The 17,109-nt window shown below is 50.2% G+C and overlaps 1 protein-coding gene across 1 annotated transcript; it reads left to right on the forward strand.

Moving 5' to 3' along the window:
* Positions 1-1,007: 1,007 nt before the first annotated feature.
* On the forward strand, positions 1,008-14,625 carry TESMIN (testis expressed metallothionein like protein). Its single transcript, XM_045892537.2, has 6 exons — positions 1,008-1,099; positions 2,483-3,034; positions 5,718-5,876; positions 8,145-8,265; positions 10,330-10,406; positions 14,217-14,625. Exons 2-6 carry the CDS (start codon positions 2,558-2,560, stop codon positions 14,310-14,312), a joined length of 930 nt encoding a protein of 309 aa, XP_045748493.2. The 5' UTR covers positions 1,008-1,099; positions 2,483-2,557; the 3' UTR covers positions 14,313-14,625.
* Positions 14,626-17,109: the final 2,484 nt, after the last annotated feature.

A 17,109-nucleotide genomic window follows, 5' to 3' on the forward strand; every position in this document is an offset into this window, starting at 1 on the left:
CTTAACCAACTGAGCCACCCAGGCGCCCTCAATAGTCTTTATTGAGCGCCTACTGTGTACTAAGCTCGGTACAGCGGGGACAGCATCAGGCTTTGGCGGTGGTGGAGATCAAATCCAGTGGGAGGAGGACAGAATCAAGACAACCATTCAAAGGATCCTCAGTGTCCAAGGCAGATGAGAGGATCACGTGTGGGCAGAGGTAGCTGGCTGAGAAAGGCGGCCGATTTGAGGGGAGGCCTGACTCACGAGCAGCTGGCTTTGGCTGATCCAGCAGGGCTGGAAGAGCATCTAGGAGTGTTGCAGAGGTCCTGGGCCTTCGAGTCTGGCCAGTTTGTGAGTCACCCAGGTGGCTGTGCACATCTGATGCTTGGGAGCAGCTCTGTAAAAATGTGTGAATGGTACGGTCTTGTGGGTTGATGTGCTTGCTCAGGCTACTCAAGCTAGTCAGATTTTATTTTTTTAATGAGGGCTCTTCAGTTTATATCAACCGCATTCTCAGTCCTGCCCTGAACTCAACTGACTTCAACTGTGATGTGATTATGTTTCAGCCATAAACCCAGAGTAAGGCCACCTACGCATGCAGCTGTCTGTGGGGCCCTGGAAAGGCCGGAAGGACACACAGCTGACTTAAATGTCCCCTTTAGCAGGCAGCACGCCTGGGGATGGCATGGTCCTTAAGGGAACTTCGGCTCTATCTGTAATGTTTAAATATTTCAGTATAGAGTTTATTATGCAGCGAAAGAAAAGAATCTATCCTGATTTTGCTCTGAAGAAGTCAGACTGGTCTGGGGGCCTCAGTTTCCCCATGTGAGCCTGGAGCTGAGGACCCTGGGAGCGCCCTTTCCGGCCCCCCTTCCCGCAACAGCCCGCCCCCGCCCCCGCCCCCGCCCGCGCCCCCGCCCGGGCCGCCCTGCTCGCCGCGAGCCCCGCCCACGCCCCTCCCCCGGGTCGGCCCCGCCCGTCGGGGCCCCGCCCATCGGCGCGCCGCCCGCGTGAGCTCCGCCCCTAACCGCCAACGGCCGCCGGCACGAGAGGGGCCGGCTCCCCAGCCCGGCGTCCTCGCTCGGCGCTCCGGCAGCGGCAGCCGCGGCGGCCCCAGGTGTGTCCCCCGGAGGAGGCCTGACCCCGCGCCCCTCCGGCCGCCGTCGGGTCTGCCCGCTGTCCCTCGGCCGGGCCTAGGGGTCTGCAGGCGGGAGGGGGACAGTGGGCCCCCCGGTCGGCCCCTCGGGGGCGGCGGGACCCCAGACCGGGTCATCCCCTCGGGCGCGGAGGGACCCTCCCCCGGTCGGCCCCTCGGGCGCGGAGGGACCCCCGCCCCGGTCGGCCCTTCGGGAGCGGAGGGACCCCTTCCCCGTCGGCCTCTCGGGAACGGAGGGACCCCCTTCCCGGTCGGCCCCTCGGGCGCGGAGGGACCCCCGCCCCGGTCGGCCCTTCGGGCGCGGAGGGACCCCCCCCGGTCGGCCCCTAGGGAACGGAGGGACCCCCCCCCCCACCTCCCCGGTCGGCCCCTCGGGCGCGGAGGGACCCCCCCCCCGGTCGGCCCCTAGGGAACGGAGGGACCCCTCCCCACCTCCCCGGTCGGCCCCTCGGGCGCGGAGGGACCCCCCCCCTTCCCGGTCGGCCCCTCGGGAACGGAGGACCCCCGCCCCGGTCGGCCCCTCGGGAACGGAGGGACCCCCGCCCCGGTCGGCCCCTCGGAAGCGGAGGGACCCCCGCCCCGGTCGGCCCTTCGGGCGCGGAGGGACCCCCCCCCCCACCTCCCCGGTCGGCCCCTCGGGCGCGGAGGGACCCCCCCCCTTCCCGGTCGGCCCCTCGGGAACGGAGGACCCCCGCCCCGGTCGGCCCCTCGGGAACGGAGGGACCCCCGCCCCGGTCGGCCCCTCGGAAGCGGAGGGACCCCCGCCCCGGTCGGCCCTTCGGGCGCGGAGGGACCCCCCCCCCCACCTCCCCGGTCGGCCCCTCGGGCGCGGAGGGACCCCCCCCCTTCCCGGTCGGCCCCTCGGGAACGGAGGACCCCCGCCCCGGTCGGCCCCTCGGGAACGGAGGGACCCCCGCCCCGGTCGGCCCCTCGGAAGCGGAGGGACCCCCGCCCCGGTCGGCCCTTCGGGCGCGGAGGGACCCCCCCCCCACCTCCCCGGTCGGCCCCTCGGGCGCGGAGGGACCCCCCCCTTCCCGGTCGGCCCCTCGGGAACGGAGGACCCCCGCCCCGGTCGGCCCCTCGGAAGCGGAGGGACCCCCCACCCACCTCCCCGGTCGGCCCCTCGGGCGCGGAGGGACCCCCCCCCCTTCCCGGTCGGCCCCTTGGGAACGGAGGACCCCCGCCCCGGTCGGCCCCTCGGGCGCGGAAGGACCCCCCCCTCCCCGGTCGGCCCCTCGGGAACGGAGGACCCCCGCCCCGGTCGGCCCCTCTGGTGCGGAGGACCCGCTGGGGAGCCCGGGCGGGGCGGAGCCGTGCCCGCCTCACCTGGCCACGTCATTGCAGGTGCTCGGCTCCCGGCCGGAATCCGCGTAGCGAGGGGTGCGTGGCGATGCCCAGCCCGAGGTCCCCTCAGTGGACATGGAAGAGGCCCCTCTGCTTGGCGGGATGTCCAGTCCCGAGGAGGAGATCGTGACAGACCTTTTCAGTGCAGAGAGTCCGTTTTTTCCTGAAAACCTTACCCTGAAAACCCCCGTGGTGGTGAAGCACGAGGAGGACGAGTTCCACGTGTTTAAAGACGCGTATCTGAGCTCCGCGGACCCCAAGGAGCCCCTCCTGCACGCGTTCAACCCCCCGCTTCACGTGGACTGTGAGAGTCAAGTCAAAGTGGAGCTCGTGGTGGACGACAACGACGATGAGGAGATGCTCCCGGAGTACCCCAGTCTCCCCGAGCTCAGCCCCCTGGAGGACGCCGCGCTGCCTGTTGCCCCGCAGCCGCAGGCCTACAACGTGCACTTCCTGTCCTCCCTGCTGGCCCCGCACAGGAGTCCTGCTGTCGTGCCCCTGGGCGCCTGGGCCAGGGAAGGAGCCGCCCACCCCGGTGTCCGGGTGATTCCAGTAAGATCCATGTGGGCAACGGGCGCGGGACCTCCGCCACCCCCTCGGAAATAGAGAAGTGAGACCACTGGCCCGGGCCAAGTTTTCCCTCACAAGCGTTTTCCCGGGGTCACTAGCATCCCCGGTTGGATTCACTGGTTCCAACCGAGCATCTCCCTCTGTAAGGCCCCTGGGCACTGGTTCAAAGTGGCCTAAGGCTGCAGAGAGCAAACAGCAGAAGAGGACGAGAGCGGGGAAGTATGCGGCCCCTCTTGCTGTCCCTCACTGGCTTTAGGAGAGAAGCCCTGTTTATGTTAGAGGCACTAGCGTCTGGGGAGAAAGTGCAGCGTGATGGTTTTCATGTAGTCATGAAATCAAGACGTGAGAGCTTCTCTCTGCTAATACAGCATTGTTCCTCAAGCATATGTAATATAAATCAGTCTACACTAATTCCTGCTAATTCTCTGCTAACTACCCTCTTTTGCTGTCACCACTGGTGATTTTCTGCTTTGTTCTTGCCAAGACGAAACAAATCAGTTTTCAAAGGAAACAAAGGATCCCAAAGAAATGGGTACTGGCCCCCTAAGAGGATCTAGTTTGAAAAACTCGCTCACTCAGCCCTTAAATCACGGTAGTAAGTTACAAGGGAAGCGTCTGGGAGCTCTCCGGAGTTGGTGTTGGCACGACTGTAGCCTGACTGCCTGTATCATGAGCCGTAGCGGCAGGGGCTTGGATGTCTGCCTTTCTGGTTTTCCCTCAGTGCAGTCACTGCTCCTTAGTGTTCAGGAAAGATGGGAGGAGAGGCTGGGCTTCCACCACCCTCTCAGCTTACATGGAGGAACCCTAGAGCTCACCCAAGTCCTAACAGCCTTCACCTATGGTAGAGGTCTTCCTTGAATCTTGTTCAGTTGGCTTGAAATGTCAGCCACTCCATTTTGCTTCCAGACCAAACTTGGGTTCCTGGCACCTTTTGCCTGTTAGGCCTCTAGTCCGGCTACCTTCCTGTACAAAGTGGACTCAGTGAGAATTCACCAGAACAGGAATGGAACTAGCTCATGTCAAAATCATAAATTCCCTTTTAATGTAATCCAATTTTAACAAAATGTAGGTTTGACAAAATAAAGGAGAGGCTATTTGGATGATATTTCTTTGCTTTTTTAAAAAAAAAATTTATTTCCTGTTTCCTAGTTAACTAGTAAAATGAAAAAGATACAGTATGAACATGTTTCTCATTTAAACAGAATGGGATTATTTTTTTTTAGCAAATACTGAGGATGAATTGCTAATTTCCTTTTTCTAGAAATTCATTCCCACATTGACCTTTCTTTATATCGCTTCAGTAAAAATGGGACTTTACTGAGTATAAGTAGTTCAGATCATAGTTGCATGCGGCTGAGGAGTTGATACATTTACTGTATAAGTACTTGTTAATTACAAGGTGGTAAATTAAATCTAAACTCTGATGGCACCTACCTGCCTGGCAAGTTCCTCAAAGCAGAAAGCAGAAGAAAATTTAAAATTTTTTCTTTCTATCAAATGTGAATTATCAAAATAAAGCCATAACTTGAAATACAGCTAAACCTTCCTTTTTTTAAAGATTTATACCTTCATGCCAGTCTGCTGTGCTAAGGAACCTGCCAGGAATTTTTATCCGTGTGGGTCACTGATTTCACCGTTTGACATCTCCAAGTTTGCATCCACAGCCACACCTAGAAAGATCATCATTATCTGTGCTGTGATTTTATATGAGGTCTTCAGAACGTTACCCTAGAATCACCGTCTTCTTGGAAAGACTCTAGGACCTGCCTCCTGGCCTTTGCGGAGGCTCCCCTGTATTCTGCAATGGGCACTCTGGACAGGTGAATGTTCAGGAGGGCGCGGCCGATGCCATCCCAATCCTCCTCACATAAGCAAATTTTAGAAAGGATCCTCACGATTTGGGAACACTTGAATCTTAATTTTAACCATTGAGTCTTTTTAGTTTTTAAATTCCGTTGGTTTTCAGTAGTACCGTTGGCATTTCGCCCTCTCTCTGGTGATCTTGCTGTGTGTCCCTGAGATGGCAGATGTTGCAGAAGATCGCCTAGAGACGACGCTGGCCACTCCCTGTGCCCTCACTTACCGTCCTGCCGCGCAGTCAGGAGAGTGCTGTTGTGTAATTTGAGTTTTGCCGTAAATACATGGTCAATATTACCTCTGATACGTCAGCAAGGATTGGGGGCTTCTTGAGAAAAAACCAAATCAACTGGAATATTTCATACAACTTAATGAGCATGCTCTAAGAACGGTGAGAAAGGGTCAGTATCTGAGGCCATTTCAAGGAAGGCACCCCCAAGGCGGCCAGCCCCTGTAGAGTGGGGGGGCTGTTGAGCCCCTCGAGGGGCACCGGGCCAGTGGGGGCATCTTCTCAGTTCCTTATGCCGTGTGTTTGAAACAGTATGAGCACCACATTGAAATCACATCTCCATACTTTGTGGGCAGATGGTTTTGGTCCTCAGGGTCCTTCCTCCCCAGCGAGGCTGATCGGATGACTTATCACCCCTCCTTGTTGCCCCCCATAGGGAAAATGATAGGGAGGGAGAGAAGTAAAGGTAAGGGGGCTCTTTACTTAAAACATAACTTCTACAGAGAATTTTCTATAGAATGCAACTGTGAAACCCAGTGTCCACAGTGTGGTTTCTAAAATAACAATTGCTTTTTTTAGGTGGAAATAAAGGAGGCAGGTGGTACAGTTATAAGTAACAATCCCGAGGAAGCAACTTTTCAGAACCCTCTTGGTCCAGAATCCTGTTGCAAGTTCCCCTCGTCACAAGAAGCAGAGGACGCCTCTGACCACTCTCACAAAAAAGACTCTAACCCAATGGTAATGATGCCAAAGGAAATGTGTCTGACATTATCTTAAATGTTTGATTCTGATCATTGCTAATTCAATAGGAATCGTTGATTTCAGTCACTGTTTTTCATTCTTTTTTTTTAAAGATTTTATTTGACAGAGAGAGACACAGTGAGAGAGGGAACACAAGCAGGGAGAGTGGGAGAGGGAGAAGCAGGCTTCCCGAGGAGCAGGGAGCCCGATGCGGGACTCGATCCCAGGACCCTGGGATCATGACCTGAGCCGAAGGCAGACGCTTAACGACCGAGCCACCCAGGCGCCCCACTCTTCTTACTTATTGAATCCACATTTTTGGCTGCCTCATCTATCAAAAGAGGGACGTAGTGAGAACCTCTCTAATGCTCTGTTCACGTCTGAGATTACCATTTCCTGGGTCTTAGCAAACCAAACAAAGATGAGGACATTGCTGTCCTTGCTAAGGAGGGTAAGCGCAAGTCTCCTTGGGCAGTGCAGACCTGGGGTGGGCCCAGGGCTGGGGCAGCCTGCAGAGCTGTGTGGTTTGGCAGGTGGGGCGGGTAGAGGGAGCTCTGCTTCTGTGGCTCTTTCCCTTCCTAATAACACCAAATTCAAATACCTAATACTTCCAAATTCCTAATAATAGCAAGTGGCACTCGCATGACATAGTTCATAACATGTGTGGTTCATGTGATTGTTTGACATGTTCGTACTTTCATTTAATCCTCCTGTGACTGCTGTAGGCTAGTCATATTTTTATCTACATTTCATGCATGAGAAAAGAGAGAGAGAGAGTCATACATGGTCTGCTTGTAAGTGGTGCATCTGGGACTCCAGGTCTGAGTGTGGTGAGGACAGGGAAGGAGGAGAGCCAGAGAATTGGGCCCCAACTGTTCTAGCAAATAGTCCAAAGAACCAGAGATTGCCTTTTCCCTGGCAGCTCTTTATTCCAAGAAAGGTGGCCTAAGCTCTAAGGCACATACTTTAACTAGGAAATAACTGGAAAATGAGCTCATCATGAACTTTGGCTTACCTATGGCATACACCAGTATCTGCCTGTCTGTCTTTGGTCCTGCTCAGGCACGTGGGTTCTGAGAGCTGAGCTTGTGCAGGATGCCTGGACCAGGTGAGCAGGGTAGGAACTCTTCTAGTTACACCAGACTACTGAGTAGCATGCACGAGGTCCTGGGGGGCACGGCAGAGCCCAGGAGAACCCACTCTTTATCCGTTTTGTGCACCTCTGTGTGTGTGGGGGGGGGCTATAACTTTGTCCTCTGAATACAAATAAAATTCCAACCAAACATGAATACTGGCCTCTTATCCAATGTCAGCGTGATGTAAAGGTTTGACCCAGTGATCAGCACTTTGTTAACGTAGGCTCTGCGGGTGTTATTCTGCTAACATCGATCCTTTGTGCTTATTTGGGGTTTCCTGTCTGGGAAACCCAAAGGCAACCTAAAGTCAGAAACCACAGCTTCTCTGGGTATCTGTGGTTTTACCATCAGAATTAAAAGCTGTGTGTGGGCAGAAACCATGATTTTTCTTGCCTTCACATTCACGCTGCATTGTCCTGGACGGGACTGCAGCCAGTGAGGGGCTCCATCCATCTATGCTTCGCTTGACTTGTGTCTTTGACTGACGGACTCACCTGGCTCACTGAGGAATCATTTATGGTCAGAATCCAACGAGGTGATCTGAGATTGCCAGTCAGGCCCAAGAAGACTGACATGGCTTCTTAGAATCTTCTAGTTCTTGGATTAACCTTTCTGAACTGTACTTGTAGGAAATAAAATAAATGGACATTTAAAAAAAACCCCACATGTAAAATAATAGTATGTGTGTGTAGCAGGATAGAATAACTCATAAAATATAAGATTATTCTAAGTATCTGATCAGCTCCAGAGATGAAGTCGGGGATGAAGTCTTTCTTACAGTTAACTGGATCTAATGGGGCTGGGGTTGGGCAGATCACCACACTCTTCATTCACGCAGACAGTGGAGTGTAAGGATGGGGAAGGAAGCTCGGTGCATAGTCACCTGATCCTTACCCTAAACCTCCATGGGAGGAAGGCATGAGCAGGAACTTGCACTCACACATGGAGCACATCTCACAAAACACTGAGGGATTGTAGCGTAAGAAATCAAGAACAGATCTTTAGCTTGCCATTTTCCATTAAAACTGAAATTCTGGATTAAAGTTACTTTCTCAGATTTAAGTTGATTTAGGTTCATATTACTGGATATCTTTTAAAAATGAAACCTGATCATTATTTTTCATTTTAGGTGATATGTCAGTTGAAAGGGGGTACACAAATGCTGTGTATAGACAATTCTGGCACAAGAGAACTAAAAGCACTTCATTTGGTTCCTCAGTATCAAGACCAAAATAATTATCTACAGTCAGGTACCGAGTACAATAATAAAAAAATTATGTCATATATGTAAGTTGGTAAGTGAATATGTTTGGCTTTGTATATAGAGTAAAAGTAAAATAGGCAGTTAGGTTATTAAATAGGCAATTTGGCAAACCTGTTAGCCCTTATGAGTGAACTAAGAATAGAAACAAAAATCTTCATAGACTAACTTACGTACATTGTGTTTTTGGAGAGTTATGCTCCACTTCGGCTAGCTGCAGAGGGCTTGTGATCCTAACAGGCCATTGCTGGTACCAGCAGGTGGGTGTGCCGAGAGGGGGCCGGGTTGAAACATCAGCCTTTCCCAGGTTGGGTAGGGGGTTGACAGTTCAGGTGTGGTTTAGACTGTATACATTTTAATGGAAGCATTTTCATGTAATCAGGGAGAACTATGACTATGCTTCCATCAACATGAGTTTTGAAATAGATCAAATGCTGATTTTTCTCTGCCATTCTCTCAGAAACATCTTTAAACTGGCATAGTAATAATAAATGACCTATAAGTACTTAATTATCCTCAAATTACTTATAAATGATTAAAGATAGAATAATGACATAGTTTTAGGATTGTGTTTACAAAAGTTAGACCCTAATTCTTGAAAACTAGGCATGTCTATGTGGATTATATACATAATCATGTTATTCTAACTCTTGAGTTAATCAGAATATTTTAATTATCAGATGTTTTGCTGAACTTGCCAATGATTTATTTATTTTTGTTTTATTTTTTTGTTGAAGTATAATTAATCTACCACATTATATTCGTTTCATTTGTACAACAGTGATTTGAGGTTTGTATACATTGGGAACTGATCGACATAGTAAGTCTAGTTACCATCTGTTGCTACACAAAGTTGATACAATGTTATTGACTTATGTTCCCCATGCTGTACTTGCCAATAATTTAGATCAGTATTAAATACAGATGTCATTTCAGTGGTACTTCAGAGTTCAGGGCTAAAAGAGACATTGTAACTCCTATTCCATCCTGATAGTCTCTTTATTTAGGGACAGATAAAATGCCTTTAAGACATTTGCTTTTCTGTGATTCGGAATCGGGGCTGGAGTTTTGTCTTCCAGAAGCCCTTTGTCCATACCCACCACGGATCATCTGGCTCCATTTCCTGTAAGTCAGAGCGGTATCTGATCCTCTGCACAAGCAGGGAGAGCTTCTTTCCTAATTCCCTTCCTTCTGGAACATGACAAAATCCTAATACCTTTAGGTCCACGAAAGGAAAGAGTTTATATAATGTTCTCCAAATCTACTTCCTTGTCATATATTCATAACCCCCTCACCATGTACCTGTGAAATACCAGCATAAGAGAAATGCATCCTGTTACCAAAGACTCAAGGTAACATCACTCAAAGATGCATAAACCCGGAGCAGGAAATGTGTTTAGCTGTTAGGTGATTCAAGACCCTAAGACACATTTCTCCCTCTGCCTTTACTTATGAGCACTGAGGTTTGCAAGGCCTGTGGTGTCTCAGGAATGTTTTTCACAGCACCCTTAGACCAAAGAAATACCGATCAGTTCCAGTAGTTAAATAGTTTGGTCCAAACAGCCTAATAAGTATTTATATCCTAGCAAGTTAGTAACCATTTGGAAAAAAAGAATACACATAAATCGGAAGTAGTTCACGTGGTGTCCAACAGATGTCGCTGTGCTTTCCTTGAAAGTGTGACATATCCAGGGACTGCCTGGTGGGTTTGCTGTGGCACCTGAAGGCACCTTGGCACATAGCCACAGCTTGGGAGCCTGGGCACTAGCAACAGTTTTGTTTTGTTTCGTTTTGTTTTGCTTACAGTATAGTAGACTATCCCTGGAAGCTTAAGTTAAGCAGCTTTAGGACCAAGAGAAAGGGTATAATAATTAAAAATAATAATAATACATTGACTCAAAAGGTTTTACAGGATAAAAAAACAAATAGGATCAAGATAAGTTTAAATGATTTTGCACATGATAAATCCATGATCATTTTTGTACTTTGTCCATGTGCAAGTAGAAAAGGAACAATATATGTTATCAATTAATTTTAATTGTCTTCCTTACAGATGTCCCTAAACCAATGACTACTTTAGTAGGAAGATTTTTGCCAGTACCAGCAAAATTAAATCTCATTACACAACAAGTGAGTCATTGTTTTAATAAAAAAAAAAAAATACAATTGGGCACTATTTTCTCTTAAAATTTCAATTGTTGAAGTTGGAACTACTCAGGAAACAAAATTTATCTTCTTTTTTTTTTTTTTTTTCAAATCAACAGTGAAAGCTTTATAAGTATTCAGTGCCTCCAGCGCTGTGTCAGACATTGGGGGTCGGGAGGGAATGGCATGGGTTCAAGACACGGTTCTGGGCGAGCCCTGTGGGGCTGTCTTGCTTGCCCTCTCCGACAGCCTCCAGACTATCCTTCTGCCCCATTTGCTGGACTTGTCCTTTGTGGCCCTGCTGTCCATCCACCAGGACACACCACCCATTTGGTGTGGAACATTCCTCACCTTCCTTGGTGGAATGGAAATGCTTTTTTAGAGTTTAAAATGCTGTTATGATTGCACCGTAATATGCATATCCTAAATATAAGACAAATGTGTTCTTTTCTCTAAGTCTTGATATAAAATGTCACCGCCCCAGAAGAGCCTTTCAAGACTCCCTGGGGTTGACAGTCACTGTCACGGCACCTGATTCTCTGCCCGGCACTGTCCTGGTCTTGCGTCTTTTGGTTTGTTCATTTGTCTGTGTCTACCCACAGGTACGCCAGGTTCACAGGAGTAGAGATCTTGTGAGTCTAGTTTGTCTCTGTGAACTGAGACCTGGAATGAAGCCTGGCATGTATAGGACAGTCACACAGAGTGACTTTCATTCAGTAGGGCCGGCGCTGGTCCGAGCACTTGGACCACATCAGTGATCCCCCCAAACAAAAGCAAAAGGACACATGGGACTCTGCCCCCTGCAGCTTACATTTTAGTGTGGGAGACAGACAATACAGGCAAATCTAGTAAATAAACTATATTGTATGCTAGGAGAGCAGAGGATGGGCGTAGGGTACAGAGGTTCCGTGGGGAGGAAGGCAGGATGCCAGTCACAGTTGGCTCCGTTGAGAAGGTGACAGTTGAGGCAAATCTTGAGAGGAGACGGTGAGCTGTGTGACTATCACATGGAAGAACATTCCAGGCAAGCAGAACAGCAGAACACAGGGTCAGCCTGCTGTCAAGACAGCAAGGAGGAGGCCAGAGGGGAGGGGACGGAGTGAGCAAGAGGAAGGTAGCAGAAGGAAATGGAAGATGAGGAAGCACAGGGCTGGGGAAGGAGGGGGCCAGGTGGGCGCAGGGGAACCTACCCATAGTGCCAGGGGAGAGATGGCGGCTCAGACCAGGCGGGGGTCGGGGGGCAGGGGGGGCAGAAACGGCTTGTCCGGATCCCCTGCTGGCTGACAACATGGCTTATGATGGGCTGGATGTGGGATGCCCCAAGGTTTTCGGCCGGAACAAATGGAAAGATGGTGTTTCCATCAAGAGAGCTAGGGTGGTGCACAGTTTGTGAGGGAGACTAGGAGTTAGTTCCCTACTCGTCTGAGACAGCCAAATGACGAGGGTATGCGGGAGTGGGACGTGCGGGCCTAGAGGTCAGTGTGAGGAAGGTCTGGGCTGGAGGGACGAAGTCACCAGGGTGTAGATGGCATTTAAGGCCTTGAGACCAGAGGAGATGGGTGAGGCAGCGGGCATAAACAGACGTTTGGTCGAGTGAGTAAATAAGTATTTCTCAAATGATCTGTTAGCCAGGACGGGGAGAGAGTATTGATCGTGCAGGAGATCCTGAGCTGTGGTCCCAGGAGCACCTGAGGCCGAGTCTCATGGATCCTGCACACAAGCCTCCGGCCTCCTGGCTACCCTCCACTCCTCCGGCCAACCTTTCCCCACTGGGTCAGCCCCAACCGGGAAGGCACACTTTGGACTTGCTCTCCCACTGCTAAGGTTGTGCACTAGAAATGCCCCTTTGGACCACAACCTCCTTTCTCTCCGCCTCCTCCTCATCTTTTCTTGGCTGTGTTATTCTTATCCCCAAGTTGGCTGCCCCTGACTTTTTATCCAGGGTGGATCTTGAGGCAATCCCTTCAGCCATGCATTTGCTGCTTCCTTGCCAAACTCCCAATTCTGTATAAGTATTTTTAAAGGGGAGATTTTAAGTAATCTCTACACCCAACGTGGACTTGAACTCGCAACCATGAGATCAAGAGTCGCATGCTCCACGGGCTGAGCCAGCCAGGTGCCCCCAAATTCTGTATATATTTTTAAGCACTTTACTACTCACAGTGTGGTGCATGGACTGGGAGCCTGGGCATCATCTGGGAACTTGATAGAAATGCAGGACCTCAGGCCCTGCCCCAGACTCACTGATCCAGAGTCTGCGTTTTAGCAAGATCCCAGGTGATGTGACTGAGAAGACTGCCTGAGAGTTTACGTCTTTGCTCCTATGTGGTCAGCCTTTGCTGAAGAAGGTCATGGGTTCCAGCATAAAGTGGCTCTAGATTAACTACCTATGCCGTACTGAAGCCATCTCTTTTTTTTCTGCTTTACTTTGAGGCTAAATAAGCAAGGGAGAAAGGAGAAATTGTACCCCGGTTTATGCGAAGGATTGCCTCAATCCTGAGAACTATGAAATCCTTTCTCCAAAAGAATGCCAAACTTTGGACCACCAATGGGGACATGGGCCTGACAGGTGTCTGGGTGACAGGAAAGAGACGGTTTCAGGAACTTGTGAACACTTCCCTCCTGTAAATTGAGTGAGAAGGGCAGAGCCCCAGATGGAAGAGAGGGACTCCTGGGGTGAGGCTCCCTGGAGGGACGGGGCTTTGTGCTCAAGGGCGTGGACCCAGGGTGACTTCTTAGGATCTTCAAGCCCCACAGGCAGTGATGACACACAAGAAGAGGCAGAAGAGAGAAAATGAATAGAATGAATAAAATGTTTCTTTTTCCAAGACTGTACTTTTTTTAAAAAAAAGTTTTACTTATTTAAGAAATCTCTACACCCAACGTGGGGCTCAAACTCACAACCCTGAGATTAAGAGTCACATGCTCTTCCGGCTGAGCAGGCCAGGCATCCCCCAAGACTGTACTTTCTATATAAAGCTTACTTTTAAATTTCAAATGTTCAGGGGAGGAAGGGACATGGATAGGGTATTGAAGCGTGATATATACAAATCATCTCGAAACCTAAATTTATGCAATACTTTATATTTCCTCAAGTTTCCCGTAAGGAGAGAATAAGGTCATTGCTGACTTTGCTACCCTTTCCTTTTCCTGGGAATATCGTCTGTGAACCATGGTACCGAGTAATAGAAAGAAAGATAAGAGCCAGGAAAGCAAAGGACACGGAGGGGGCAGAGGTTGTGACATGGCTTTTGGATTTGTTGAAACTGACTACAGATTTTTTTTTGACGAGATGAGACACTAATGGTTGACGAGACTTCAGATGTCCAGGGCTCTTATACCAAGAATGTCATCATAATTGAAGAACAGTTTCAGAGTACAGAAGTTTGTGACTGAATTTAACTCACAATTTATAGTAATAAAAATGAAAAGGCTGTCCGTTCCAGGGTCTGTGACCAGCGCCCAACAGCTACGTGGCTGGCCGGGCCCTGCGTCCTTACCCTCCTGCCCCCAGTCCACACAGGCAGGGCTTTCTCCCCCCGGCACGCGTGGCTGTGAGGGTCTGGGACCCAATGGGCTGGGCACCCCCCCCCCCCCTCTGCTGCGGAGAAGCCTGGGCTGGAGCCCACTCCAGGGTGAGGAGAACCGTCATGGTGGCGGGGCCTGACGTAAAGCCATTGTGACCTAAACCTCCAGAAGAAAACCAGTCATTTTTGTCTGGACCTAGGGGTTGACTGGACGGAACTTTTCAAACATGTTCTAATTCAAAGTATGCTTGTCTTTGACTTTCTACAGCTTGAAAGTGGAGCCTTCCCATCCCTAGTCAACGGGTCTACTTTCCCTTCGGGATCCGCTCTTCCAGGACCACCAAAAATAACTTTGGCTGGGTAAGGATTGGAAGCACTCAGTTGTCACTTACTTTAATAGAAGCGTTTAAGAGGCTTTGGGGGTACTTTGGTGGTTTTATTTAAGTTATAAAATCAGCTTTACCTGTAGACCTTCGTGACCTCTAAAAGCTGTATTTTACATTAAGCAGTGGCAGCTACCGTGTTGCTGTGTGTGTCTGGTTTGTTGCTGGAAAGGCTTCCTCGTTGTCTGCTGTCCCATGTTGGTGTTTCAGGGGCCCACTGCCATCCAGAGCTCTGTCTTGGTCTCACATCAGTTTAAACTGAGATAAACTGAGATGCTCTATCTCTTTCTCGTGGTCATCAACATAAATAACAGTATGGCAGGCACTCAACATTGACGACGGTCTTAGTGTGCCTTTCTGGGCCGCCTCTGCCTGCCTCAGCGCCCCTGCTGGGTCAGCCCGTGGTCGGAGGTGGGTGCCGAGGCTCACGGTCCCCACGTGCACGTGGACTGCACTTAGCGGGGGCCTTGTCTTGCCATTTGACAGTCACGTCTGTAATTGTAACTAATTAAACTAACCAAGCTGGTTGGAACTCCTCGTTGAGTTAACATTCATGTGCTAACAGTGGACGGGGCAGCCCTTTCCGCTCGTGGAGCCCTTGAGCTGATTAGGGAGATCAGTCCGTTTCTGCCTCCGTGGGTTTCGGGCCACAGCCCAGTGTGGTCAGACATCCCCAGCGGGTCCGGCAGTTTGTGAACTGTCCGCTGTGGGCTCTGGTGCTCTCCGGGCCCTGCAGTGCTGGTTGTGGTGTTAGTGAGCGGGACGAGGGCTGTCTGGGGGCCGCACGAAAGGCCAAGTGAACCCCTTGGCAGAGATCGAAGCCTTCCCCTTGGTGCTGCCTTCGGAGCGTGTCGGTGGCTCGCGTGGTTCTCTGCTGCTGTGACTCGTCTGTCGGCGGTTGTCACCCGGTGCCTCAGCAGGCGATGACTTTCAGTTCATTTAATGGGATCGGGTTGTGTGAAGCCATCCTCCTTGCTTCACTCTCTTGGGGATGGATCAGGGAGGGTGTGTACCCAGTCCTGTCATCGTGGCTCTTGCCACTTCTGGACAAAACAGAAGCCGCATAAGCCACTTCTAGATCTAGTCCCGGTGCAGCCTGAGGCTTCTCTGTGGCATGGCTGATCCACGTTCTCGGGGTGGGGGGGCAGTAGGAGGGAGCTTCCCGGCTGTGTCCCTCCACCTTGTCCCCAGACTCTACTTGGTTTTCTCAGTCACATATTTTCCTTTATTTTGATGTAACTATGCAGGTCATAAAATATTTTTCTCTTATAAATGATGTGCCAGGAACAATGTGAGCTTTGTGTTTGTGTTTTTTTTGCTGCAAAGAGTTCCTTGATTTGATGTCACTCCTCTGAATCAGCCCTGATGATTTTTATCTCAACATCCACAGTACTGATAATGGTAAACGGGAATCTCTATCAATATATGATTCGTGGTAAGGGAGCATGCAGAAACCTGTTTGCTGTTGCTTCATCCTGTATGAGCTCCCAACTGCGACTAGTTTGCTATACCTCCTCACCTCTTTAGATGCTTAATTAGGTTTCTTTTTGGCTTCCGCAAGATAACAAGGTCAGATCAGGTCCGAAGGCATCAGAAAGGAAGCTCTGTTGGCCCATTATGGCTCAAACGTTTCTAACCTAGTGTGTGACGTAGAAGCAGGTCAGCTGGGGCCTCCTGGCCAGCAGTCTTCAGGGGTGCGTTCACCCCATCATCGTTCTTCACAGTTGGGTGGTGAACTGGCTAACTTATTAACTAGCTTATCATATTAATAAAAATGCCCTTTTAGTAAAAATTCATGTCCTGTCACTCTGCATGGCTTTCGTCATCTTGTCATCAGTCAGGTGTTAATGTGAATTCTGATATGTCGTTGATCCTATTACTTTTGGTAACATAATGAGCGTTATAATAAAGAACATTCAAGAGTCTGCTTCTCTGAAAATTTTTTTCATGAAGATGAGGCCATATCTCGTGTGGTGCAGTTTATTTCTCATGCTTTTCTGAGGCGGAATTGTGCGGATCTCTCCTGACTCCTTAATTTTCAGATTGGCATAAGAGGGTGGACAGGTGTCCTCAGAGCTGTGGGATTTTCGCGGGTTTAGTTCCCGCCCCTACGGCGCTTTCACTCCTGCCACTACCTCAGCTGAAACCCCGTTGTGGCGGATAGCAAGTCCAACAGCCCTAACAGGTGGTGTCGAATTATAGCTCCTTCGAAAGCAGTTTAACTTCTTCCATCTATATTATACTACCGTTTCTGAATTTTGTATCATTGCCAATCAATATCAAATAATTTGACAGCTAGGATTATACAGTATCTTCTGTCCTCCAATTTTTCAATCATATATATTATCTCATGTCACAAATTGCTGGATTCCTCCAGGACTGGCACTATAAATTTTTACACATATATTTTTTGGTTTTCCCCTGAGGCTCTTATCACAGTCCTGACCACTTGATGATCTCTCAGGAAATGCCCACTGGTATCTTCCTGATACAGGACATTCATTGAACTGTACCCTGTCCTCCCACAATCATGGCAGGTCACCCCTGGAATGTCTCCATGCGCCCCCACCCCATTTTTTAAAGGAAAGATTTTTGGTTCCTCTGGACAGTCAGTGCCAGGCCACCCTGTGCCCCGTTGTGGGGGGAGGTCTGAGAGTCTGAGAACAAGAGCAGTGAAGCAGGTTTCCACACGCGCTCCTCTGAAAGCCCATGTCTGCTCCAAGGTGCACGGGCCAGATCTGCCACCTCCGGGCACCCATGGGGACAGAAAGCTGTCAC

The sequence above is a fragment of the Mirounga angustirostris genome, unplaced genomic scaffold (genome assembly GCF_029215605.1).
Source record: "Mirounga angustirostris isolate CCGP_5_RB_7025 unplaced genomic scaffold, mMirAng1.0.hap1 SCAF_13, whole genome shotgun sequence".
In the NCBI taxonomy this organism is placed as follows: domain Eukaryota; kingdom Metazoa; phylum Chordata; class Mammalia; order Carnivora; family Phocidae; genus Mirounga; species Mirounga angustirostris.

Excerpts from the sequence above, each read along its gene's own strand:
- TESMIN (XM_045892537.2), top strand. The coding sequence starts at position 2,558 with ATGGAAGAGGCCCCTCTGCTTGGCGGGATGTCCAGTCCCGAGGAGGAG. Across the intron at positions 3,035-5,717 it reads CCGGTGTCCGGGTGATTCCA|GTGGAAATAAAGGAGGCAGG; the intron begins GTAAGATCCATG and ends TGCTTTTTTTAG. Across the intron at positions 10,407-14,216 it reads TAAATCTCATTACACAACAA|CTTGAAAGTGGAGCCTTCCC; the intron begins GTGAGTCATTGT and ends GACTTTCTACAG.